Here is a 27,261-nt window from a genome sequence, read left to right on the forward strand (position 1 = left end):
AATCTGCTTAATTATAAAAAAAAATTGAACCTGATATTGAAGATTGATTTTTTAAAATATATATATATATTTGTTACTGATATATCTATTTTCCTAGCTGCAAGACTTTAGTCTGTGATCTTTGGTCACTTTGGTAGACATTGTTTTCTGTCACTAAGTTTTCATTTATTGACAAAAGAAATTGAGCAACATTTGGATTTCTGATTTACAACTATGAAAAGATGTCATCTATATTTTGATCTATTCTATGTCGCTATACTTAGGATAGAGTAGCTTTCTCCCCAAATTTGCAGAGTTATCTGTTGAAACATTCTGTTGTTAAGGTTGTCATTTGTAGTATGCTTCATAATGTCTTGCAGCTTTCGACTGCTAAGTAAAGTAATAGAGCAGCTCTTCTTTTTCTTTATCGATCAGCCCCTGATCCTCATCTTCTTTCTCCTTGAGAGCAGGAGGCTCAGAACGAAAAATTAATCTTCGGCCAGTCTAAAAAATGATCACAGGGACACTTAAGAACAACTCTGCACATTTTATACTGAAATAATGCAAATAAATTCATTTTGCACTAAGTGTATATCGGTAAAAGCAGGGCCAACTTCTCCTGACCACCTTTTTTAAACCTGAGCACGGTTTTATTTCTTCTTTCTACAAAGAAGTTTCTAACTATGGTTCTTCCCTGGTGTCATTATTTCATTCAATATGAGCATAACAGAAACATGGCTTCTTCCAGCAAGGAATATTCAATACATTTAAAAATTGGAAGAATTTTTACCTGTCTTCTTGGCAGAAGATACTCCTTAACAATAACAAAAAATTACAGTTGCGTTTATTATTTGGTAAACAAACTTATGTAGAACACCAGTAATAATTACCACTTCATTCAAATACCTGATTTAATGTACAATGACTCAAAAATTCTCTATGATTTGTGATTTCTAATTCTCAAATCATAGGTTCAGTACATGACCTCATAAGTTATGGATGGTATGTGTGAACAACAAAATCCCTAGAGAATCATCTCAAAATGTTCAATTTGGAAAGTAAAATACCTGTAAAATGTTAGAACTGATATTTTGGGTAGGTATAAAGTTCTATATCTATAACCAGGCAGTACTACTCTGCCATTGCTGGAATAAACAGCTAAACCTGTGTCGTACCTCTAGGATAGCAGCCTATCAGTGCTACCCTTTGTGCTGCTTGATAAGATGTGTGTTATTTTTATACATAAGGAATTCTGCCTTTCTGGTACTTCTGCATCACTGAGAGTGACTAGCAGAGGTTAAGGTCAGTACAAAGCATTGAAACGGTGGAATAAATTATGAGGTAGTAAAAACAAAATAGCTTTAGCGCTTCCTGTAAAATGAAATTGTAACCACGGTTAAGTGCCAACCTTGCTTCCCAAGTTACTGGAGTTCTACAATACTCGTGTATCCTCTAATACAGGGAAGTCAAACTGCTGGCCCGCAGGCGGTTGCATCATGTAGAGGTCACGCCCACCCCAGCTCCAGCAATGCGAAAAAAGTTGTGATATGTTGTGACACGTCATGTGACATGGCGAATTTGACACCTGTGCTCGTAATATGTTCCTTTGCTGAGCAACAACCAATTCATTTATTTGCATTATCAATCACACTTTTGGTATAGTAGTGTTGAAAATCACGAGAAGACTTATATAGGCAACACCTAAGGCAGAGTTGTCAAACTGGCGGCCCATGGGCCAGATGCATCACATGCAGGCCACGCCCACCCTGGCTCTGCAAAGGCAAAAAACGTCACAATATGTAATGTGATCGAGTTTGACACCCATGCCTTAAGGCAGAGGTCCCCAACCTTTTGGGCACCAGGGACCGGTTACATGGAGAGAGTTTTTTCCGCGGACCAGAAGGGGTGTGGTTTTGTGTACTGCCTGCATCCTGTGGATGGGGTTTTCCTTGTTTATGTGGACCGGTTGCTGGCATGCCATGGCCCAGTACTGGTCCACGGACCAGGGGTTGGGAACTCCTGCCTTAAGGTATTCTGGATCTAAGCCATTTAGAACTTTAAAGGTAATAAATGCTTCAAATTGTGCCTGGAGAGAGCCTGATAAGCAATGCAGACATGGTTCTACTTGTAAATGTGCTAGATTCCTCTGTTCCTCTGTTATGGCAGCTCTAAAATTTCTGAAAGATCCAGAGGATAGTTCCATGCAGAGCACATTGCAGTTACCTAACTTAGATGTAACTAAAATGTGTCATTATTGTGGTCTCTTCTAACTTCATTAGGAGCTGAACCAGTTGGCATATGTACTAACAGGCTAGAAAAACGGATTCTTCAGAGAAAGATGATCTTATCCAAAATCAGCTGAATTACTATTCAGATTTTTATTTTCTTCCACTAAGGCATCTCTGTTTTAAGATTATCTCCATTTATAAGGATTGGTTTTCTTTTAGTCCATTGTGGCCAGTCGCATGCATTGATTCAGAACATGAACAACTTCCTCAACTCAATATTCCCCCCACCAATCTGGCTCCTCTTATCAATTAAGGATGGAAGTCTGACTCAATCTTGAGCCCGTCAGGATCAAACACCTGGCAGTGAGCAGAGTTAGCCTGCAATGCTGCATTCTAGCTACTGCACCACCACCATTGCTGCTGCTGTTGTTATTATTGATCATCGCACAGTCAGCCTGATGTTCAGACTGGATTTGGCATTTTTGTCTACCAAGGACTTGGGATAGGCTGATGTGGATGTTTGATGGTATTATAGATATCGTCGCAGGATGGAAGCAGTTTCTACCTAGTAAGACCCCCTTTTGCAATTGACTAATGGTGAATTTGTCAATGCCAGTGGTGTTCAAGTGGTGCTCCAGTTGTTTTGGGATTGCATCCAAGGCACCTATTACTATTGGTACTACCCTTGCTTGCCTTTGCCACAGTCTTTCTATTTCTATTTGTAGGTCTTTGTTTTTTGTTATCTTCTCCAGTTCTTTCTCATCTATTCTGCTGTCTCCAGGCACTGCCACGTCCACTATCCAGACTTTTTTGTCTTTCTTATTAACAGTTGTTAAGTCAGGGGGTTGCAGGTGTTTGTCTGTTTGAATTCTCAAGTCCCAGAGCAGTTTATCATTTTCTATGACTTTCTCTATTTTATGATCCCACAAGTTCTTGCTTACAGGCAAATGATATTTCTTTCAGATCTTCCAATGCACCATTGTTGCTACTTTGTCATGCCGCTGCTTGTAGTCAGTCTGTGCGATCTTCTTGCAGCAGCTTACCAAGTGGTCCACTGTTTCTTCAGCTTCTTTGCACAGGTGGCACTTACTGTCTGTTGCTGTCTTCTCAATTTTGACTTAGTATGCATTTGTCCTTAAGGCTTGGTCTTGTGCAGCCAGAATTAGTCCCTCGGTCTCTTTCTTCAACTTTCCTGCTCTTAGTCATTGCCAAGGTCTTGTTATTATCTGCTTTCCCAGCTATTTTTTTAATGTACTGGCCATGTAGTGCTTTGTCTTCCCATGCCTCTATTCTGTTCTTCATTTGGTCTTTCTTGTAGGCCAGTTTGGTCTCTCCAGTAGTCAGTAAGCCTTCCTGATATACTAATTTCAGTGGATCTTCATCATTGTCCTTCAGATATTCTTCCAAAGCCATTTCTTCTTCAACCATCTGATGTACTTGCAGCATTCCACGTCCACCTATTTGCCTTGGTAGATAGACTCTGTCAATGTCACTGCGTGGATGAAGGGCATGATTCATTGACATTATTTTTCTGGTCTTCCTATCCATTGCTTTTAGTTCTGCTTGAGTCCAGTCCACTATTCCAGCTGTGTATCTAATGACTGGAGTTGCCCAAGTGTTGATTGCCTTCACGATATTTCCTCCATTGCAGGGGTGTCAAACTCAATTTCATTGAGGGCCGAATCAGCATTGCGGTTGCCCTCAGGGGGCCAGGTGGGTGTGGCCTGGGTGGGCGTGGCCTACCGGGTGGGCGTGGCTAGAGTGTGTATGGCCTACTGGGTGGGCGTGGCCAGCTCTACATCGTTCGCATCAAGGGTGCCTATGGGGGCCTGGACAGGAGTGGGACAGATCTGAGGGTCTCTGGCAGAAGGAGGGTCTCTGGGCCAGGGCCAAGGCAGTGGGGGCCGTTCCCTCACTGTTTCCAGGATGGCTTCGCGGGCCGCATGAAACCACTTCGCGGGCCGGATCTGGCCCCCGGGCCTTGTGTTTGACATGTCTGCTCCATTGAGTTTGGACTTTAAGATCTTCTTCACTCTCTTGATGTATTCACCTCTAATCTTTTTCTTGGCTTCAGTGTGCTTGATGTTGTCAGCTTGTATTATTATTATTATTATTATTATTATTATTAGTAGTAGTAGTAGTAGTAGTAGTAGTAGTAGTAGTAATCCTTACTATTTTCATTATATTTAATAGTAAAGTGTAGAAAGGGGAAAGCCTGAGCTAGGTTTTCACTTTATAGCAAGAAATATCACTAATCAAAAACCCCTTTGCACTTGCAATCTTTGGTCTTAGAAACAAGGCACAAATGTAGATTCTGAATCCAGTCAGACCTTATTCTTGTTCATGTGTAGACATGAGGGGTCCTTGGTGCTCCCTGAGCTTCCTTGTTTTCTTGCAGACAGTTCATTGCCCAAATTAGGTAATATTAGTGCTAGTGATGTTACCTAGTTTGGTTAATGAAACATCTGCAGTAAAACAGACAAGCTCAGAGGGCACCAAGGACCCTTCAGGTCAACCCTGAGCTACAAATACTCTCCTTTATTGGTGCCTCCTGTATAAACCGTTCTGAACTAGAGTTACAAAAGGCTTTGGATGGGAGAATTGATAAAATAGTCTGAGCTGCTGAAATCGCAAAAGGATGTAACAGCAGATGCTCAGAAGATACTCAACATACCTTCTTCTTAACATCAGCTTGTGCTCTTGCCAGGGCCCGCTGCAGCCTCTCCTCCTGCAATTGTCTCTGCTGCCTTATCTTTTCTTCTCTCATCCTGGCCAAATAAAAGAGCAGATTAAAAGTTAGAATTGCAAGTCACGTAAGCCCAAAATTGTCTTGGAGAATTCTACTGAGCGTTGGATCCACAAAGACCTTTGCTCTTCACATAAATATGCTATGTTGAAAATCTCTCCCAGGATAAAAAAAAAAGCAGCTCCAAAGGGGTTAAATGCTTCTTGTGTGTCTGTTATCTGATTCATTGTCTTAGCTGGTTCTGGGATCGGTATCGTATATTGACCAACTCTCTGTGGTATGTACTCCGCAAAATGGAGCTTTCTGACAATTTTATTACCTCTATCAGAACCTTTATTGAAAGCACCAGTGCAGCTCAAACTGTCAGTTTCACATCTCCCTGTTAAACCTGTACGACTGTCAAAAACCAAACATCCAAATGATGCTGGAAGGCCAGCTGTTTCTATGCATGTTTTCTGTACATAAGAGCATAAGATTCATCCACATCATACTATTAACTTACAATTTGCAATAAAAAGCTAGATGGTGGCCTTCATTTGATGCTCTTACCATGCTCACAAAGCAGTTTTGATGGCAACAAGTACCATGGCATCAATAAGATTAACTAGAGGGTGCACAAAAGGAGGTGGAGAAGGAATGTAATCTTCCTCGTTCTGTTGAAGGCACCATATTGGAGCCAACCCTGAATAGGATTTTTATCTTACCTCATCCTTCGTTCTTTCTCTTTGGCTTTCTCAGCCTGTTCTATCTTTCCTGGAGGCACCCTCTCAAGGCATTCTAGTAAGTCATCTAGCTGGTGTTCGATAACAGTGAGCATCTGCAAGGTTCCTAGGTTTGCCTCATTCTCTCCAATGCAGCGACGATAGACTTCCAGCACCTTTCGATGCAAACTCACCAACATTTTGTCCTGCAAATTAAGGTAAACTTTCAGGCATCACAAATCTAGGTTCTAGGACGTTCACATCAGCTGTCAGTTATATTAATAACATCACCTCAATGCCCTCCCATCTGACGCCTAGCTGTGACATGGGCTCTGGATAGCAGGAGACAACCAAAAACAAACATTTGAACCTCTCCAGATGGGGAGAGCTACAGAAGGTAAAACATTACAAAGCATTGCACACGCACGCACGCACGCACACACAGAGAGAGACAAATGTTTAGATGAGCTCAGATCTGATCTCATTTTTCTTCAGTGAGGCTGGGACTTTATCAGCATGCCACCTAAATCTTCACCATGTCCCTTTTTTACCTTTTCTTAAGATTGGGGTGAAGAATCTCAGGGAAAGAGCATGAGGTGGAGATTGCCAGTATCTGTTTCTTGCTGTGATCACAGCACTGTTTCTTGCTGTTACAAGATCACAGCACTGTTTCTGACTCCTGGCTTCACTCAGGCTCGTTGGAAGAGTTGACAATCAGAATAGAGAATCCAAGTTATCTTATGGACTCGGGAACGTGATCTTATGATCTTGTAACATTTTCTTTTCCCCTTTTCGTAGCCATCGCCCATTTGTACCGTTCTGTGAGACTGGGTCTATACGTACTGCACGTACCTTCTGATCTTCAGGCTCAAGCTTTATCAATTGACTTGATGCTATACATACCTGAACATCTGCTTTGTACTCCCCAAAAGAAAAGACGCGTGCTTTAAGTTCCAGGTCTGCTGCGGTCTCCTCCTCTTTAACAATGTTGGCTTGCAGAGTGACAGCAAGCAATTTCAACTGTTCTATTTCACGATCCCTAATCCAGAAAAATATGAAGTCATTTTTGGAAGAGTTTGACATGAATAATTTTATACACTGCAATTACTTGGAAAGATGAGCTAATTCAATATATGCTCAATTCTTACTTGGCTAAACCAGATTTGCAGCATTTTCTTTGGAGCTGTAAATCAGCAGCTTTCCACAGGGAAGATTATTTTCTTTCTTCCCAGCCCCTCTATACTATTGACAAAGTTTTGTGATGTCTCACCAGCATTCCTCCATTTTCTCCAAGTGATTAGCTTTTTGTACTTTTCTCTTGACACATGGCTCCATGGGGGAACTGGGTACAACAGTGGAATAGTGGCTCTACTATACTTTTACTGAGGATATAAAGTGTGTGGAAGTTGGCCTGTGTCCTTTTCAGGAGGGAGCACAGGGTCTTTGAGGTAGCCAAACCAGTTAACGCTTGGGAAAAATTCTGAGTAAATGTACTCAAATGACAGTCTTTCCTATTATTTGTTTATTAGATTTTTATCCCGCCTTATAAATAATTTAAGGCAGCAAAAATACCAAATACTCTTTCTCCTCCTATTTTCCCCACGACAACAAGCCCATGAAATGAGTTGGGCTGAGAGATAGTGACTGGCTCAAGGTCCCCCAGCTGGCTTTTGCACCCAAGGCAGGACTAGGAAGTCACAGTCTCCAGGTTTCTAGGTCAGCACCTTAACCACAACACCAAACTGGCTCTCTATGCTGAGATGCTCTGTACTAATATTTAAGTCATAATAATTACTGCTAACAAGGTTTTATCATGTAAATGATCATGTCCACATTTTAATTAAGGCTGCTATTCTTACCATTTGGGGCAATTTGAACTATCTGAAAAGTTTTAGCTCATGGAAACATGCAAGACTGCATGTAAAGCAATAGTTGGCAGAAATAGATGAATGAAGCTGGCGTGTCTTGACATCTCCTGCTCCTTTACTCTCAAAAGTGGAATTGAAGAAATTGGTTGAAAATCTTACCAATGTTTCTTCCATTTTTGTTTCTCACAATAGATGCTAATATGTCTAGGGCTATGGGAGATGTAGGGTAGAACATTTTTTAACAGCAGGGCAGAAAAACAATATTGTTGGATGGTGGTGGCTACCATAGAGCCGTGGTGGCACAGTGGTTAGAATGCAGTATCGCAGGCTAATTCTGCTGACTGCCGACTGCCAGCAGTTCGGCAGTTCGATCCTGACCAGCTCAAGGTTAACTCAGCTTTCCATCCTTCTGAGGTTGGTAAAATGAGGACCCAGATTGTTGGGGGCAATATGCTGGCTCTGTAAACCACTTAGAGAGGGCTGTAAAGCACTGTGAAGCGGTATATAAGTCCAAGTGCTATTGCTATTGCTATAGGTACGCAAATAATAACTGACACTATTTGTTGCTCATTTTTGGAAATAAATAGTATATCCTTGTGTTGCAGGGGATCATTATACAGTAGGCAATCATTTGTACTTGCTTACATTTTATTGCGTGTGTTAACCAAAGTGTGCCGGAGCTCATCCAAAGTTTCCTCTGTCTCCTGAGAATTCTGAATCAGAGACAAGTTCTGTTCTTCCAGCTCTGTGAAAACCTGCAGCAGCTGCTGTGGATCTGTAAAGTATAATTCAGGTACCTGCCAAGGAAAGTATTAACATGAAGGTGTCTTGTATCGTCAATCAAGTTTACAGATTAAGAGAAAAAGCAATCTTTTTGTTGTTGTCCTGGATTAACTTTGCTAATCATTTCTCCACAGCACTGATAAAACGTTAAATTATAGCTAATTTTAGTGGCACAAAAATGGTGAAAGAGAGAAAAACAATTATCTATCTCAACTGTGAGATGGGGGGCATATAAATGTAATCAATAAGTAAATAAATAAAATATTTACAGTCTCTATCTCTAGCTAGCTAGCTAGTTATCATCTATCTCTGTCTATCATCTGCATTTTGGTGCTGTACTTCAATGAGTACAGCCAAATCAGCTAGTGAGGTATAGGGTTACATGTTAGGCTGGGCTTCTGAAAAATCCACTTCACATCCCTATTTAATGATAGAGTTCCCTGGGCTACTATTTCTTCTTCCAAACTACTTCACCAGATTATTGAGTAAATAAGAAAAGATGCCATCCACATGTGACCATCTTGACTAGGGTGGGCAACTCATAATCTGTATAGAGCCCAACCACATTTTTTGCAACATCAGGATTGTGCCATCAAAATTCAAGATGAAAATTATAATTTTTAAAGGTGCGATTGTCCTCCATTTCTTAGTTTAAACTTCTCAGTAGCTTTTAAGCTACTAAAATTTTCCAGCACCATTTCACCTTAAGAATTCCAGCTTCAAAATGTACAATTAATTGCAGAACTCCATCAGTGGTGCAGTTATATGCTAAAAACATTGAATTACTAACCTCATCATCTTCATCAGATAATTCTGGAGTAAATTTTTCTTCTGATGGGGCAATCTGTACACTCCTGTAGAAGTTTTTCCTGAGTTAATTGTTTACAGGGATTATAATGCAATGTTTATTTTATAGTTTATCTCGCTGATCCCGCAACATGTATTTTGAACTGGAGTTGGAAATGGATTACAAGCAACTGTTTTCCACTTTGTGGAAAGTTGGAAGAGATGACAGAATATCCATAGATGAAACTTATTAAACTGATTCAATCATTTATCCTCTTTCTCGGGAACTCTGGGAATTGTAGTTTTTTTCAGGAAATCTCCACATACTTTTCTAATAGATTATTTTAAGGGTGCCCTTATGCTATGTTCACCTGATGACTACTTAGACACAATGAGACAATTTTTTTTGGCCCTATTATGCAAGTAGATTGCCATTATTTTCTTTAGGATTTTTTTTCTGTTTTTCTGTCCAGCCAAGAACTTGAGTATTCTCTGGTGGTCTCTTACCCAAATGTTAGCCAGATTTACTCCTGTTAAGCTTTTGCAAGATTTGCTAAGTTCTTCTACATGCTACTACCTGTTTCCTTTCAGTTAATGGTTGGACTTCCTTCTCTCCTGCATACTTCCATTATTTTCCCCCTGTAAGAGTGACAACATTTCATGGCAAATTTTCAAAATGAGAATATGGAGGGGAGAAAAGGGAAGTCCCATTAGAGAAGCAAAGAGCTGTTTGTACAACAGTGGATACACACACACACACACACAAATGGCAATATTATACAAAGTTTGACTTGCACAAGCCACCAGCATTTATATGTAGTGCTCCGTACATCCTACATCTTTGCATTTATTCTCATTTGAGGCGCCAAAATAAAGGCATGATTTGAAAGATGTGCTACTGTAAGGTAATATACTATTTTCCTGTGAGATCCAATACCTAATTTTGGTGATTTCGATTCCTCTCTGTCTCTCTCCCGACTCACTTCCCTGACATACTTACGGTTTTCTGCTCTGTTGAGACTTTAGAGTCTGCCTAGAAGATACTCTGCTTAATTTGAAAGACTCCTTTCTAGACAAAACTTGGCTTGGTGTTCTAGAAGAGGGAGGCTCTATGTTAGTCACGTCAAAACTAGAACGTTTTGTTGTGCTTCCTGTTCGACGTCGGCCCTTGTCTTGAAGATCTTGAAAATCCTTCCCTGAATCTGAATACAGAAAAGTCCATTAATTGTGTCATCCTCATTTGAGTGTTACTGTTTGGAGAGAAAAAGGTAAAAAGACTATTATTGGTAAGTCATGATAGAAAGAGGGATGGGTACAATTTTTGGTTTTGTTCATTTTAGTGACTAGAAGTTTGGTTCTACATCAGTGTGCCCAAAGGAAAAAAGAACACCCACCTCTATCATCTATACCTCTGCGAAAATATCCTCTGAAATATATATTTTTAATGTAAATCTGTGATGGAATGTAGTAAAGAGGTGGATTTCCAGGCGGGAGGGAGTGCATTCAAAAGGAGTAAGAGGCAACTCAGCTCAAATATTATGTGTGAGAGAAAGAGAGTGAAGACAGCCCTCCCCTAATAGTTCACAGAGTATATTGTAGATAGAGATAGTATAGTGCTTGGTATGGTATGATTTTATGAGACAATAAAGAACTCTGCTTGGATGAATCATCACATGTCATTCTTGGTTTGGGGCCTGACAAAGTTCCTTAATATGTATTTTTGTGCATATTATGAGATATGCAATGAGTGAATTTTGTCATGAGTACATGCTCCAGTTATAAAAATTTGTTAACATTACTATTTGTTTAAAACATTTGAAGAACCAAATAGCTACATACAATAAAAAATGGAAAAAAGTCATAGTGCATGAAGAATAAAATATTAGTAATAAAGGATTTACAATTATACCATTTGAAATTCATTGTTTTTCAATTAATTAAATGTGTAGAACTAGGTTTATTGTATCATTTTAAGAAATAAGAGTTGCTTGGCAGTAAAATGGGTGGCATATAAATTTAAGAAATAAATAAAATAACTAAATAACTAAAAATATCTATAAAACTCTAATCATTAGTATTAATACTGATATCACTACTATTTTTCATTCTTCCAAAAATAAATGCACATATCAAGGGAAGGGAAGGGGTGCTTTTTAAAAAAGAATCTGTATACAGATCTAGTACTGAGAAAGAAAAATCATATAATGAAAATCTGTGTCGGTCGTACACTTTCCTCAGTGTTGCTCATTGTTTTTGACAGTAAGCAATTGCAGAATACATTGCAGAATAAGAGCCTTGGTGGAGCAGTGGGCTAATGCCTCCTTAAGTAACACCAGCTGCCTCCAATTAGTGCAGGTTCGCATCCCACCAGGCTCAAGGTTGACTCAGCCTCCCATCCTTCCGAGGTAGGTAAAATGAGGACCCAGATTGTTGGGGGCAATTAAGCTGACTTTGTAATAATGCCGCTTGGGGGGGGGGCGAAAGCCCTAATAAGCAGGCATATACAGAGAATGAAGGCTATTGCTAAGCACATTTGATTTGTGCTTAGATTGTAAGCCGCCCTGAGTTTTCGGAGAAGGGCGGGATATAAATGGGATTAAAATAAAAAAAATAAATCTTTCCTGACACTAAAGACTGAAAAAGACCAAAGTCTTGTAAGTTACAGCTCTTGTTTAGTCTCACTACCCTTTAAATATAAGGAAACAATACAAGGAAAATGGAAATTAGAGCAACGTGATGAGAATAGTGTCTGAATTATTTTAAATAGACAGTATTTTGCTCACTTTCTCACCTCGTGAGAGGTTCATGAGTCTTTTATTATTCCCCACATTATAATTATGTTGGCACAATAAGACATATTTTGCCATAACTTGGTATATCCTGGTATATCCAGTAACAGTCACAAATGCCTACATCAAACACACTCATTAGCTATTAGATCATAATGAGATCTAAAAAACAAAAAGGTACATTGATTTTCCCATGTCCTTTGGCAAATGAGTTTATTCATTACCTTCTAGAAAAACTGAATAGAAAAACAATAGTAGTATGATGTAAATGACCAGTAATTTTCTTTTCTTGGTTTGAGAATGAATTCACAGAATTAATAGACAAGCCAATTATTTTAGAAAGCACATATTCAGACTATAATTATACAGGATGGACAAAGGTCACCTCCAAAATTGGGTTGTTTTGTTTCATAAATATAGATATATGTGCATGTGAAGCAAAATGCTTTTCAGGAGAAGGAAAGAAAATATTCAAGAGTAGCATTTGAGTACTGTTGTGAAATACCTTAAGAAATCTTAAGAAATTTAAAATGATTACAGTGGTAAAAAGTTGGCTCAAATACTTTGTTTTTAAAATGTAAGCATAACTCTATATTGATTTTGCCTCAAAATGGACTCCACAGCCAGTTTTAATAATATAAAAGAAAGAAACATAAAAGTGAGATAACTTGAATGTATGGAGTATAATTTGAACAATAAGTGGAAGCACCCTTAATACCAATTAATTTGACAAGATAGAAGAATTTACTCGTTTAATGTGGAGGTTCTCCATACTATTGTTTTTTATTTTCTGTTAATTGTATCATGCGGCTTGGCTTTCCTCCTGGTTGGTTTCTTCTGAAGATAGACGAGGTTTAGTAACGGCCTCTGAAGACCTATTGTTATTTCTACGCAGATCTGAGAATCACACACAGTCTTGGGATTATGGAAATGCTTACCTTTTGACAGTCCTGATTTTTCATCTTTACTGTCAGAACTGGATTTATTCGCCTTTTCTCTCATCCGTCGTCTTTCATGATCTTCCCGCCATTCTTTGGGAGACAGTTGATAGAGGAAATCCTTGAACACCACATACTCCTGCAAAGTGTCCTCAAACCGGGCTATCTCACTGAAGAAAAGAAATAGTCATTGCATCGAGAGCAAATGGAGATTACTCTCCAGCACTTCCCAAGGACACTATTGTGGAAAATTAGCGTAGGCACAAAGCTCCTCTCACCAAGTACAGATTTCAGAAAGTAAATTGACAATCATACATTTTTTAGACCAATCCATCCAAATCCATTTTCAAGATGGCATTCTGTCTTTCCCATGGGCAAAGAATTGTTCCAGCTGACCAGAAAGTGGGTGCAAAGGTCATTCAAATTTATGCCTGCCCTAAGTTCCTGCAGGTCCTGGAGCATGTCCAACCATGGGAAAAGGAATAAATTACTAGCCGTCCCTGCATTTTCACTACACCGTGAATGCATTTGTCTTCCTACAGTACACAAACATCTGAACAGTTGCTGTAAAGACACCGAGCCTTCGTTTCTGTGTGGCATTTAAAAACCTCTTGCTAACTGTGATGGTAAAAATGTAGCATGCTGGCAATTTTACACCCAGATGCTTGTTGGGCAGCTACAAGTATGACTTTTATGTTGCTACAGTAGCTGGAGTGGAAAAGAGAGATTCTAAACTTAAAAGCACCAGGAACAGAACGTTGGGGGCTGCCGGGATAGGACAACCTCTAGAATCCTTTCAACCTTACTTCCCACAAAAAGGGGGAGAAGAAATACTTAGCAACACCACTAACCAGAAAACAGTCACTCAAGGGAGCCAGTTCTCCAAGCAAAAATCTGCTGCAATGTTTTACATTCCTTACCAAAGAAAAAGGAGGAACAGATAAAATCTTCACGATCTGCAAAGAGAGCACTGGTTATCATAGCTACAGGTGATAGATGCCAGGATGTCATTCCGCAACACCTGGCGTGTTCTCTGACCTAGAAAGATGAAGACTTCCTCGCTCCCCTGCAAGAGCATTGTGTATAGTTTCGGAATAGAAGACCTCAGATATAATATTGTACTGCATGTACAGAATCAAGCTGCTTTGTTGTGATACTCAACACTGGCATCCTTTGACAAAACATTGTTTAAAAGCAGATGGCAATTCAGAATCTGAAACCCTAGTTTGAAGTTGGTTGGCAAACAATAGCTTGGCCTAACTATACATTGCTGTTATATATGCTCCAATAAATTCATTGGTCTATCCTGAAAGCCATTTGGCTGTAGATAGAAGAGCAGGCTAGAGGTTGTTGCTTAGGAAGAAAGGAAAATCTTAAAGTTTAGCTCGTCTCCTGGTGACTTGATGGACACATCCAAGCAACAATTCAAGCCCGTAGAGCTTAGGACTGCCCCTGACCTTCGCTCATTCCGCCGGGACCTGAAGACCTGGCTCTTCGAGCTTTCTGGCCTGGACTGAGTATTAACCGGGGTTTTAATTGTATTTTAATTGTAATTGGGGTTTTTAGTTCAAGGTTAGTGTAATCATTTTATTGTTTTTAATTTTTGTAATTTGTTGTATTGTTTTTAAAAGATCCTGTGAACCACCCTGAGTCCTACGGGAGAAGGGCGGTATATAAGTCTAATAAAATCAAAAAAATCAAATCAAAATGCTATACCTTTTTTTCCCAGGATGCTTTTCAGCTTCCCGGTCTAGCCTACAGCTTTGATCTTCTGTGGTGGCCTCTCATCCGAGTAACTGCCAGGTCTGGCTCTCTGAGCTTCTAATCCAGAGAAGGTCAGCTAGACATTGCTGCCACTGCTGAAGTTTGCTGAGCACTGCTTCTTTATTACTTGGGGGGAAGGGTGAGGGAAAGTGGAAAAGCCCTAAAAATATCCCTTAATTTTACTATGAATGCTTGACTCTTTTGGTGGAAGATAAGCAATAATTTTATATATTGCCTGAAGCTAGGACATCTTCATAAAAAGCATACGGCAAACTGATGGGTGATTGGGTTTGTGGGTTGGTCATGAGAAGAAAATGGTCTACTGAGAACCCCATTTCTCTCCTGGTGCTATTTACTTTGCGGGCCCATACTGGTAACATAATGTTGATTCCTCTGATGTGACTCCATTGACTCCCCTTTCTTCTGTCTTCAAATAAAGGATTCAGACAAGGCTAAATGAAATTTGTCCCACAAGGTGGCAGCATCCAGCTGACCTTGCCAAGTCATCAAGGTCAGACTTGGTAAGTAGCTAGATGACTCTCTAAAACAGGGGTGTCAAACTGCCAGCCCGTGGGCCGGCTGCATCATGCGGAGGCCACACCCACCCCAGCAATGCAAAAAAAGTCGCGATACGTCGCAATACGTCATGTGACACAGTGAGTTTGACACCCGTGGACTAAAACGACTCTCTTAAATGGCTATCATTAAATCCCAGAGCGGTAGTAAAAAAAGAAAAAGCGCATTATGGAAAACATAATGGAAAACTAGTTTCATATTCTTGCCAAGAAAACAGCATTATTGTATCTATAAAGGTAAAGGTAAAGGTTCCCCCGCACATGCGTGCTAGTCGTTTCCGACTCTAGGGGCCGGTGCTCATCTCCGTTTCAAAGCCGAAGAGCCAGCGCTTGTCCGAAGACATCTCCGTGGTCATGTGGCCGGCATGACTAGACGCCAAAGGCGCACGGAACGCTGTTACCTTCCCACCGTAGTGGTCCCTATTTTTCTACTTGCATTTTTATGTGCTTTCGAACTGCTAGGTTGGCAGAAGCTGGGACGAGTAACAGGCGCTCACTCTGTTACGCGGCACTCGGGATTCGACCCGCCAAACTGCCGACATTCTGATCGACAAGCTCAGCATCCTAACCCACTGAGCCACCGCGTCCCTTATTGTATCTATGTAGTCATCCAAAGTCAAACTTAACTCAAGGAAGTATATGGTACAGGTTCTCTTGCTTGAGCAAGGGGCTGGACTAGAAGACCTCCAAGGTCTCTTCCGGCTCTATTCTATTCTGTCCTTATCTTTTAAATGAAACTTTAATTGATTTTGATGAATTGATCAATTTAATTAATTATTTCTAGACAACAATCGTGGAGGCAAAGGCACTATTATTTTTTCAGAGAAGTGTTTCATTTTAAAATAATTCCTGTGGCAGGTCTAGTTTGTTTTTACCCCCCCCCCCTAATACTGGGTTAGAAAAACAATAGCAATTTTCATTTTTTCATTTTAAGGCATTCCAAAGCATTTCTTTACATCTCCCCAAATGTTTCACAGGCAGGTTCATTCTGTTGCATTCTTGTTTGAAATAGCAACATTGTTACCTTTGGGGAAATTTATATTTTTTTTAGCAATCTATGCATGTAAAATTCATTGGAGAGAGAAACAAATGGAAACCTATAGAACCTTGTTACCCATAACTCAGGCATGTAATTCATAACCTGAACATTTAGCCTAAACATTTAGCACTAAGATCCAAAGAACTAGTGTACTTTTAACCGTACTGGGACATCCGGGAAAGGGAAACGGGGAGGAAGGAAAATATACCCTGGACTATATCTTCTGTAACTGCTACCTTTGGATGTTCATCATTTGCGCTGTCAATTCTCGGATCTCAATTATTTTCTCCAGTTTTGCTTTGGTTTCTTTTTCAGCGCTAAGAAAGAAGAAATAAAGACGGAAATTACCTGCAGAGTATGACTTGGGATTAGTGACATCAGAATTAAGAAAGATCTCAAGGTTTTAGGCCACTGTGAAAAGCCAGACATTGGCTAAAAGTAAAGGTAAAGTTTAATCCGCACATGCGTGCTAGTCGTTTCCGACTCTAGGGGCCGGTACTCATCTCCGTTTCAAAGCCGAAGAGCCAGCACTTGTCCGAGGACGTCTCCGTGGTCATGTGGCCGGCATGACTAGACGCCAAAGGCGCACGGAACGCTGTTACCTTCCCACCGTAGTGGTCCCTATTTTTCTACTTGCATTTTTACGTGCTTTCGAACTGCTAGGTTGGCAGAAGCTGGGACGAGTAACAGGCGCTTACTCTGTTACGCGGCACTCGGGATTCGACCCGCCAAACTGCCGACCTTCCGATCGACAAGCTCAGCGTCCTAACCCACTGAGCCACCGCGTCCCTTTCAGACATTGGCTAAGGAGATATAAACTTCTTCCTGGTGTTATTCTATTTCTCTCCTTCCCCCCGATGCTTTCCTTCTTGTCTCTGCATATATATTGTTTGGGAACTTGGCTGAAGAATATGCAGGATGTAATGGTCCTCAATCAGGTTGATTTGACTCATTGTATTAAATGACACAACAGTGGGGTGACCCTCTTTTTCACGATCAACTGTGGAGGGATCATTTAGCATAGCACTTAAGACTCAAATACCACTCCATAGTGCTTTACTGCAACTTTCATCTACCTGTGAATTTCTTTCGGACTTTTTGACTTCTGTCTGGTAAACATTTTCTTTAAGGCGTGGGATGGACAGCCTACATGTTATTTAGAGAACAGATAAGGTAGCGCTCCTAATTTGTCAACATAGATTCAATTCTAGAACTTCACCATGAACTTTTTTTAAAAAAATAATGGAAAAAGAGATCTGCTGGTCTGGGTGGGAAGTGGAAGGCATCCCTGTAAAGGACCCTAACTAGCTGTAGGAAGCTCAACTGCTTGGTGTTAGATTATCTAGCAGTTTTGTAACTCTTCAAAACTATCAGTAGGTGGGTTTTCTTGTGTTTGTTATACAAGAAGAAAGTATACTTTAGACATAATTATACTCATGAATTATTTGGCATCTGAATCCCAGTAGAAAAGATTTTACAAATAAATCAAGTCTCTGTTATGAATTCCATGAAGAATTGCATCAAGTCTGAATGGGTTTCTTAAAACAGCAGTATTCCCCCCCCCCAGGGCTAGGCAGAAGTTTAAGTGGCCTTTGAGTTCTTTAAGGGATAGCTGAGAGATGCTGCACTTGGTGAGATCAGAAGCACAAGGGTCTACGGGAGAGTCAAGATAAATAACTCTGGGCTATGATATAAAACCCTTGACGTGCATACCTGTATTAGACACTGGGATGCAATAATGCAAGGGTGGGGTTTGTCTGATGAGATCACTCTTGTGTTTCCTTTTTGACACAATCTTGGTTTGCTACAGGGATATATGGTGTGAAGCATTTCTGAATCATTGCCAAAGCATGTGATACTCTAGCAGGTTCATCTCCAATGAAAGCATTAGAGGCAGAATGCTCAGAGATATGATTTGACTGCCTATAGCATGCTGAAGTTGTACAGACCTCTCTCCCCCCTCTCCCCCCCCTCTCTCCCGCTCTTTCTCAAAACTGCCATGTTTTGTTGAAACTAGAAAATCAGGATGTCATTTCTGAAATAATTTGTTCTCCAGTCTGAAGATAGAAGGTGAATGTCACTTAAGCCACTCCTTTAGTTCACCAGGCATCTCTGACCATCCTTTTCAGACCAGTTATGAAAATGATGTGTCAGACATTTCATCCCTTGTCTGCCTGTATGTGCCTATGTTTACATTTTCTTACAGATTTTAATCCTACAAAAGCTATGGGGGGGGGAAAACCAAGCCAACATTGCAATTTTCCCCCTTCTGACATCATGCCCTACCATGCCCTCTGTAGCCCTGGGAGATTTCCCTCCCAAAAAATATTAAGTGCCCTTTTGTTCAATATGATGATTGCATAAATGCTTGTAGGAAGCTACTGCAACCCTTGGTGTCTGATTCCATGTCTTCTACTGAAAACTGTAGGACCTCCCCAGGACTTGAGATTTCTATGAATGCTACAGCATCAATCCTGTAGTTGAGTGTTACATTTTCAGGGCTTGGACAGAGTTTCTGTCATTCTCTTTCAGGAACTCATCAAACATGCCGGCATCCCTTTCCAAGTCTTCCTCAGCTTTTTCCAGCTTGGCTTCTTCTTCGACAGCCAGATTTTCCAGTTTCTGAATTTCATCTTTTTTCACAGTGACGGCATACTGAAATGGAAAAGCCAGAAGTGATTGAGAAAGGGAGGCCCCAAAATGTCTCTTTTCAGTTCATGGACTTCAAGTGCTATTACCCCCCCAAACTGTCCAATGATCTCTATTTTTCTCTTTTGTAACAGATACGTTGTTCAAGATAGATGACAGTTAACAGACACTTACGGGAGATAGGTGGTGCAGAAATTTAATATATAAATAGCTATGTTAAGAGGTATCTGTATCTGTGTTTCTCTATAGGTAAAGGTAAAGGTTCCCCCGCACATGCGTGCTAGTCGTTTCCAACTCTAGGGGCCGGTGCTCATCTCCGTTTCAAAGCCGAAGAGCCAGCGCTTGTCTGAGGACGTCTCCGTGGTCATGTGGCCGGCATGACTAGACGCCAAAGGCGCACGGAACGCTGTTACCTTCCCACCGGAGTGGTCCCTATTTTTCTACTTGCATTTTTACGTGCTTTCGAACTGCTAGGTTGGCAGAAGCTGGGACGAGTAACAGGCACTCACTCTGCTACGCGGCACTCGGGATTTGACCCGCCAAACCGCCGATCTTCTGATTGACAGTTTCTCTATACAGCTGTACAATTCATGCAGACAAAACATGCCTATTCCTAGACATGGGAAAATATGCTATGGCTATAAATGGGATGTGGCCATGTATTTCCTCACCAGAACTTACATAAGCAGAGAAGCCCGTGGCATAAGTCATCTAGCATCTTCCACCAGGCAAGTTACTGAAACGATTCCTCTTGTTAAAAGGTACTGTTGAGTTGCAACGAAGCAACACCATTTACTGCTGCATTTGTAATTAGTCCTTCCATTTTCAAAGCATTCAGAATCAGACTGGTGCTGGTACCTCCCATTTTATCCTCGCAATGATTTGGTTGGGAGGAATAGTCTCCCCAAGGCCCAGCAGTCAACTTGATGACCAAAAAAGACAACCCCCAGCTGTCCCTAATTCAGATCCCAGGCTCCTCTTCACTATCTCAAACTGATGTATAGGCAACACCGCTAGAACAAAATGAAATACCTGCAGCAAGAACATCTGCCGCTTCTGATTGATGTAATCATGCATGGTCTCTCTCTCTACAACCTGGTCTGGGGGGAAAAAGAAAAGAAAAGGAAGGAAGGAAGGAAGGAGGGAAGGAAAAAAGGGGCAGTCGTGCAAGTCACAACATCCAAATGCAGCATGCCACAGTGAAGTGAAAGGGCAATGTTTTTAGGAGAGCTTCCAAAAAAAATCTCTTTCCATTGACTGAGCTGGTTGAGAGACACTTACAGCCAACAATTTTATCACTTCCATAATTTAAAGGTAAAGGTAAAGGCTCCCCCACACATGCGTGCTAGTCGTTTCCAACTCTAGGGGCCGGTGATCATCTCCGTTTCAAAGCCGAAGAGCCAGCGCTTGTCCGAGGACGTCTCCGTGGTCATGTGGCCGGCATGACTAGACACCAAAGGCACACAGAACGCTGTTACCTTCCCACCGGAGTGGTCCCTATTTTTCTACTTGCACTTTTACATGCTTTCGAACTGCTAGGTTGGCAGAAGCTGGGACGAGTAATAGGCACTCACTCTGTTACGCGGCACTCGGGATTCAACCCACCAAACTGCCGACCTTCTGATCGACAAGCTCAGCGTCCTAACCCACTGAGCCACCACCATAATTTAGAAACACCATAATTTAGAAACTGGCTATTCGATTACTAAAAGTGTTCTGCTTCTATGTGAAATTGCACTTCATCTCTTCTACTCATTTTTGCTCTATTTATTTCATTTAATCTTATTTTCTGAGCACTTGTAAATAACAATTGATCTTGTATCAGGGATTTCTTAGATGTGCAGCTGACTAGTGTACATTACCGCGGCAAATACCATTTCTGGAGATGGCAGGCATTTTTAGATTTTGGTGCATATAAAAACTCTTAGATATGATCCTATGGCATATATAAGAGCCCTTCAGAAACTTTCAAACTCTGGTGAATCTCATCTATATTACAGAGTGTTTTAGAAACATTTTGAAGACCCTTAAGAAAATGTTATTCTTCTTACACTCCAACTTATGGTCAAGATGTAAAGAGAATTTTAAGCTGATCCTATAAAATAGAGTCCATACTTTCACCTCTATGCTAAGATCTTTCCTGAAATTATTTGCATAGATGTTTCCCTAATGACTTGTTTTTAAAAAATCCCAACCAACAAATGAAATATTATAGAAAGATTAATAAATAGAGGCCTGATGCAATTGAAATATTATAGAAAGATTAATAAATAGAGGCCTGATGCTTTGGCTGTTTCCCTGTTCAAAATAACCCTCTCTTCCCAACTGTTTTTCTTTTAAAAGCTTGGAACAGATAACTCCAAATCTGTTTCACTGTTGAGTATTTAATGCTAACAAACGACAGGAAGGGAATAACTTAACCTAAAGCAAGTCTGCACCCTCACCTAGATCGGATCTTTGGGGAACCATATCTAAAAGTATAATTTCAGTCTGAATGTGAAAAATGAGAATCCGAAGCTGGAAGCTTGTGCAGTGTATGTTCTGATTCCAAGTAGTTATCCTGCCTCATAGCATCCTAGGATCTGAATGCTTTGCTCAGCTACCTTTAGTAATTGCTATCTTCCAGGAGATGCTTTCTCGGAGAGTTTTGAGTCGTTCGGTTTCTGCTGCTAACTCCTTGTCCTCAGCTTCTTCTTCCATTTCGATCGCTTTCTTGAATCCTGACTGCTTGGCACTCTGCAGAGTGGAGCAAGTCATTTTCTCATGGACTTTCAGAGTCTTCCGTCGCTCTCGCTCCTAGAGGTAAAGGAAGAGTGAGTTGATTAAATGCTCCATGGTTATTGGAGGCTTTATAAGATGGCCGCCCCAACAAATGTATATTTCCAGTATGAAGGACTGTATAAGAAAATGCAGTTGCCCAGGAGGTCAAAATGGAACTGTATTTTAAAAGAATGGGTCTCCCAATTATGAAATACATGGCCAGTCATGGGAAAAGCCTTTGGAGATGGCCAGGAGGCTTACGAAACTCAGGCTGACAAGAAACACACAGAACCCAAACCATTCAATATTGGTGATCGTGTCTACCTCCCCACCCACTACCTACAGGCTCTACAATCTTCAAAGAAATTAGGACCCAAGTTTGTGGGGCCCTTTCCCATCAGTGATATTATAAACCCTCCAGTGACTGCAGAACTGGAATTGCCAAAGTCCCTGAGTTGGGTCCATCCTGTGTTCCATTGCAGTTTATTAAAACCTGAGGTTATTTCTCCCCTTAGGCCAAGCCTTCCACCGCCTCCCAAGCCAATAATGGTTGAGGGGGAGCAACATTTTGAAGGCAGAGAGATCTTAGACCCCTGCAGGCATAGGGGAGAACTCTAATATTTATTAGCGTGGAAGGATTTCCCCAAAGCCCAAAATGAGTAGGTAAATCGTTGCCATGTTAGAGCTCCCACACTCGTAAAGCGTTTTTATAATCAGTACCCTGATAAACCTAAATAATGTTTCCCTTAAACTTCCTGATTTTCTTTCTCTCCTTGTTTACTATGTTTCCTTCTGCAGGACTGATGTCATTTTTTTCAGGGGGCAGCATGTCAGATCCACCATGCTGTTGTCTTGTCATTCAGTTGGAGGGTAGGGAGGAAGGTTGCTGGTATTTTTTGCATGCTTTCACTTTTGCTGTAACTGCTTGAGAATTAGGGAGGGGGATTATTTTCAGAGATGAAGCAGACTCCTTCCCAGCCAGTTCCAGCCTAGTTCCAAGGCTGTCGTACCCTGAGGGTGACCTGTTATCTACCCAGCACCTCAGTGTTCTCAAAACAATCCTGCAGCATCACATTGGATGCTGATGGACTGGTTAGGGGAGGGGCTGGGCTTGAGGAAGTGAAAAAATTGCTTTATGCTTCATGTGGGACCTTCAGGTTCAGCCTGACTTTTCACTATCCACTTTCTCTCAATAAAAGTTGTTTTAATTAAGCTCAATGGAGTCAAGAGTTTCACTTTCCTGAGGGGTCAGCTGGGGCAGGTCCTTACTTTTTGAGCTAATTATTCATTCCACGAGATCAGTTATATATGAAACATACAGAAAACAGAAAAACAGAATTGGAAGGGACTTTGAAGGGCTTCTAGTACAACCTCCTATTCCAGGGCTTTTCAACCTTTTCACCCATTGTACCACTTTTAGCATATGGCAACATCCAAGTACCACCAGTCACCTAGCAAGGTGTCAAAAACTTGATGAACCCCCCCCAAAAGGAAAAAAGTGATGAAGTACAGGTAGTCCTCAACTTACAACAGTTTGCTTAGTGACTGTTCAAAGTTACAATGGCACTGAAAAAAGTGCCCCCCAAGCCACAGCCGAGCAAGAAACCTGCCTGCCTGCCCGGCGGCGCTCTTCCTCCTGTCCGAAGTTTTTATTGTTGTGAGCATTTCTGTTGAGGACTGGCAGTGGGGGTAGGGTGGGGTGGGGTTGGTTTTTATTCCCCACTGCTGGGTGGTTGCAACAGGTTTTGGTCATTTCACATGACCCTGGGACACTGTGACCATCAGTGAATATGAATCAGTTGCATCTGAATGTAAATCACAAGCCCCTGGGGATGCTGCAACATTCCAGCTGATTGGCGCTTCTGGGCTCAGCAGAAGTGCCAGGATCAGCGCCGAGCTCCAGCTGGAGCCTGGCACTTATCCTGGCACTTCTGCTGAGCCCTGACAGCCCCGAAGAACCGCTGATCCTGGTGCTTCCACTGAGCCCTGACAGCCCTGCAGCTCCAGCCGTCTCTCGCTCAGGCTTGTGCGGTGCTGCCACCGGTTCAGCTCATTCCCCTCCCCCACTACTTTTCTAGGATGGTTGCGTACCACCTTCCAGGTGCCAATGTACCACAGGTGGTACCCGTACCACTGGTTGAAAAGCCCTGTCCTATTCAAGAAGGAAATCCTATACCATACCACACACCTGAGGTATAGCATCCTTCTCCCAGTACTTATTATGAAATTAGCTTTGGTGCTGCTATTCCACATTTGTTTAATCTACAGTAGTGCTGAGCAAGACTACGCAAGGAAAGCAAAGATCAAGCTTCCTTAACCTGCTGCCCTCCAGTTGGATTGAGTTCCAGTTAACATAACCTCCAGCTAGCATACCCAGTCATTTTCACTGGATGATGCTGGATTCCCATGTTATGAGAAAGAAGATTCTCTCTATCTATGCTGTCTGAACACGCAATCCTCTCCTATCATCTGTATTCTTTTTTAAAAAAACAAGCTCTCCCCACTTCAGCTTAGGTTGCACTTTTGACTCTTTTCCAGAACGATTGGGGTATCTTATTATTTAACACAGAGTTTTTCTAAAAGTCTCAGTGACTCTCCTTAACCCATACAAAATAATATTGCAATAAGTAATGATATTATTTCTGCTATGAAATCTCTTAGCTCAATGAGACAGTACACCAGTTCAGTGGGAAGAAGGCACATCACATAGTCAGCATTCTGATTAGCCACAAGTGGGGAGAATTTCTTTCAGAAACGTCCTGTATTTTCTACATACCAACTTGGCCTTTTCTTTCTGTTTATCTCGCAGCAAAAAAATGTCAATATCTGCAGGGATTTTGAATGGGTTTTGTTCCAACAGCAGGTTTGTGTCGTGAGGAGGAGCTGAAAAAAAATAGGAAAGCAATAGAGCAGCATTATGTCTTCCTAACATAATGAGTAAATTAAGAATAATCAAAATTTGTCCAACTGAGCAAAGAAGAATGAAAGAATGTTGGTGAACTCCATCAGAAATGAATGACCATTTGGACAAATATAATTGACTGATAATTCCATGCCCAACTCAACGCAGGACAATTCAACAAATATAAAAGTTAAATTAATTTTGACGGAACCTGGCCAATAATAATAACTAAAGCCAATCCAGAAATACAAGAGTTACACAACTTTCAATGAAATGTGGTCACCAATAATAAAAGTAACTGATTAAAATGATAAATTAAGCATTGAATTGTCCCACAGTGAGTTGTCCTATGGCAAATTATCCCATTTTGTGTTAAAAGACCTTTTGGAAACTTTGCAACATATCATACTAGAAAAGAGATTTGGACACAGTAGTGCTGTGTTCACATTTAAATGATATCTGAAGCATTTAGTATAAATAATTTCCAAATTATGAATAGCTCTATACTTAGCCTTATTTAAAATCAAGACAATTTATTATTTGCCACATGATAAACATTGGTTTTGAAAACAAATGTTTCTTTTTATCCCCTTTTCTTTTCTTTATTCTTCACTGTGACCTCAAGATGCTCTGAAAAGAATTCAAAGGTTTGGCAAGAATTGGAAAGGGAAGGTTTTTATGTTCATGAAAACATATCATTGGACTTCAGAGCCAAGGGAACATTAAAGAACATTGGTTCTACATTATTTGAAAGATGCTCTGATCCTGAAACATCCTGTTGTCAAGGAAGTTTAGAAACATTAGTGCAAGAATGGCAATTGGTCTGCTCAAAGTTGCTAAAATGGGAGTGACTTTCTCTGTTGTGCAGCAATTCTGAAAACTGATTGTGTTAAAATTGCTTAGTGATCTACTGATGATTGTTTGCATAATGGGATTTGGGAGCTGACAATTAAAAAGAGAGACTTACTTGACTTGGTACCTGGTCCAGAACTAGACTTAGCAGAGGATATTGTAAACACATCTCCAGTTTGCTGAGATAACACTCGTGACCCTGATCCAATAAAGAACAAATTTCACTTAGTTATCCAGAAATAAGTTATGTTATAAGGAAAGTTGCTAGCACCTAAGTGTCAGCATCATAGGACTTGTCATACTTCAATATTTGAAGACTGAAGACCATTCTGTATGGGGCACTTTAGGGGTGTGCCCTAGTAAGACCACACCTGGAATACTGCAGCCGATTTTGGTCACCATATCACAAAAAAGATGTTGAGAGTTTGGAAAAAATTCAGAGAAGAGCAACTAAGATGGTCAAATGCCTGGAGGCTAAAACATGTGAAGAACAGCTGTGGGACTTGGGTTTGGCCAGTCTAAAGAAGAGAAGAAATAGGGGAGACATGATAGCAGTATTCCAGTATCTGAGGGGCTGCCACAAGGAAGAGGGAGTCAGGTTGTTCACCAGAGCACCAGATGGAAGGACAAGAAACATTGGTTGGAAACTGATCAGAGAGAGAAGCAACCTGGAATTAAGGAGAAATGTCCTGACAGCGAGGACAATCAACCAGTGGAACAGCTTACCCCCCAGAAATCGTGGACACTCCATCACTGGAGATTTTTAAGAAGAGACTAGACAATCACCTGTTCTCCTGCTTGAGCAGGGAGCTGGACTAGAAGACCTCCAAGGTCCCTTCCAGCTCTATTCTATTCATAAGGAACAGAGTCATGTTCATTAATAACCTCCCCTTCCAACAGACTTAAGATTAAGAAAAAATAATCTTCCTGACAGTACCATAGGGGCCTCTCTCTCCCCCCCCCCCCCCACACACAGAGCCATATGAACATAAATTATCAATAAACAACCTGGTACCTTTTAGCATCACCATGTCAACACATACCTTTTTTGCTGACCTGCAAGAAGTGCCCACTTCAACCTAGGAGAAGTTTATGCTCCAGGTATTAAACTCCAAAGAAACCAAGCATCAATGAAGTTGTCTGTTTCAGAAGGAACAACTTACATGTATAATAAGGATAGGTCTGTATTCTGCTTCATGAGCTGCTCACACCCTAACATGAATTTTAAAACTGTGAAAGGAAGGAAGCATTAAATTTTAGGAAATAAAACAAAATAGCCTTACTGTAAATTTCTTCAGAGTCCCCTGAAGCCGTAGATGCATTTGAAGGGGCAAACGAGATTCCAGACATCCTGAGGATGTTCTAGCTTAAGAAAAATGCTGGCAAATTCCCACCTGGTCAACAGATATCTCAAGAGGCAACACTGAATCTCGGCCTACGAACAGATGTAAACAAAGAAGCTTTTGTTAAATGCGATTTTATTCACTGATCATCTAAACCTGATATAGAACGATATAGAAACTGATTTATAACTGCTAACATTTGGGCCAGAAATTGAAATGGTAATGAAAAAGATTTTGAAGAACCCTCCTAATAACTGAAATTGAGACTGCGTCAAACAATCGCAAATGATGGAGGCTTTGATTCACTGGACATCCATTTTGTTCTTGAGAAAAGGATTAGGTTGAATGATTTGTAATTCCCCCAACATTAAAATTCTACAATTTCATGACATGTAGAAGAAAGGAATTTTGCAGGCGCAGTTTTTTTCCACCATAGAAAAAAACCTGAATTACTCCCAACCTTTTGTAACACTATTGCCATATGCTATTAAATCAAAAGGATGACACGTTGTTTATTTTCATTTTTAAGGAAAAACAAAACAAAAAAAGGGAAACATGC

The 27,261-nt window shown here is 40.8% G+C and overlaps 1 protein-coding gene across 1 annotated transcript; it reads right to left on the minus strand.

Moving 5' to 3' along the window:
• Positions 1–28: 28 nt before the first annotated feature.
• On the minus strand, positions 29–26,709 carry CFAP100 (cilia and flagella associated protein 100; the record flags this gene model as incomplete). Its single annotated transcript, XM_083357003.1, has 15 exons — positions 29–483; positions 4,882–4,975; positions 5,658–5,860; positions 6,558–6,693; positions 8,168–8,319; positions 9,096–9,159; positions 10,092–10,293; positions 12,819–12,988; positions 16,433–16,513; positions 18,688–18,851; positions 19,878–19,945; positions 21,449–21,641; positions 24,382–24,488; positions 25,475–25,558; positions 26,643–26,709. 15 exons carry the CDS (start codon positions 26,707–26,709, stop codon positions 370–372), a joined length of 1,899 nt encoding a protein of 632 aa, XP_083213129.1. The 3' UTR covers positions 29–369.
• Positions 26,710–27,261: the final 552 nt, after the last annotated feature.

This window comes from Vipera ursinii (genome assembly GCF_947247035.1).
Source record: "Vipera ursinii genome assembly, chromosome: 2".
Classification (NCBI taxonomy): Eukaryota; Metazoa; Chordata; class Lepidosauria; order Squamata; family Viperidae; genus Vipera; species Vipera ursinii.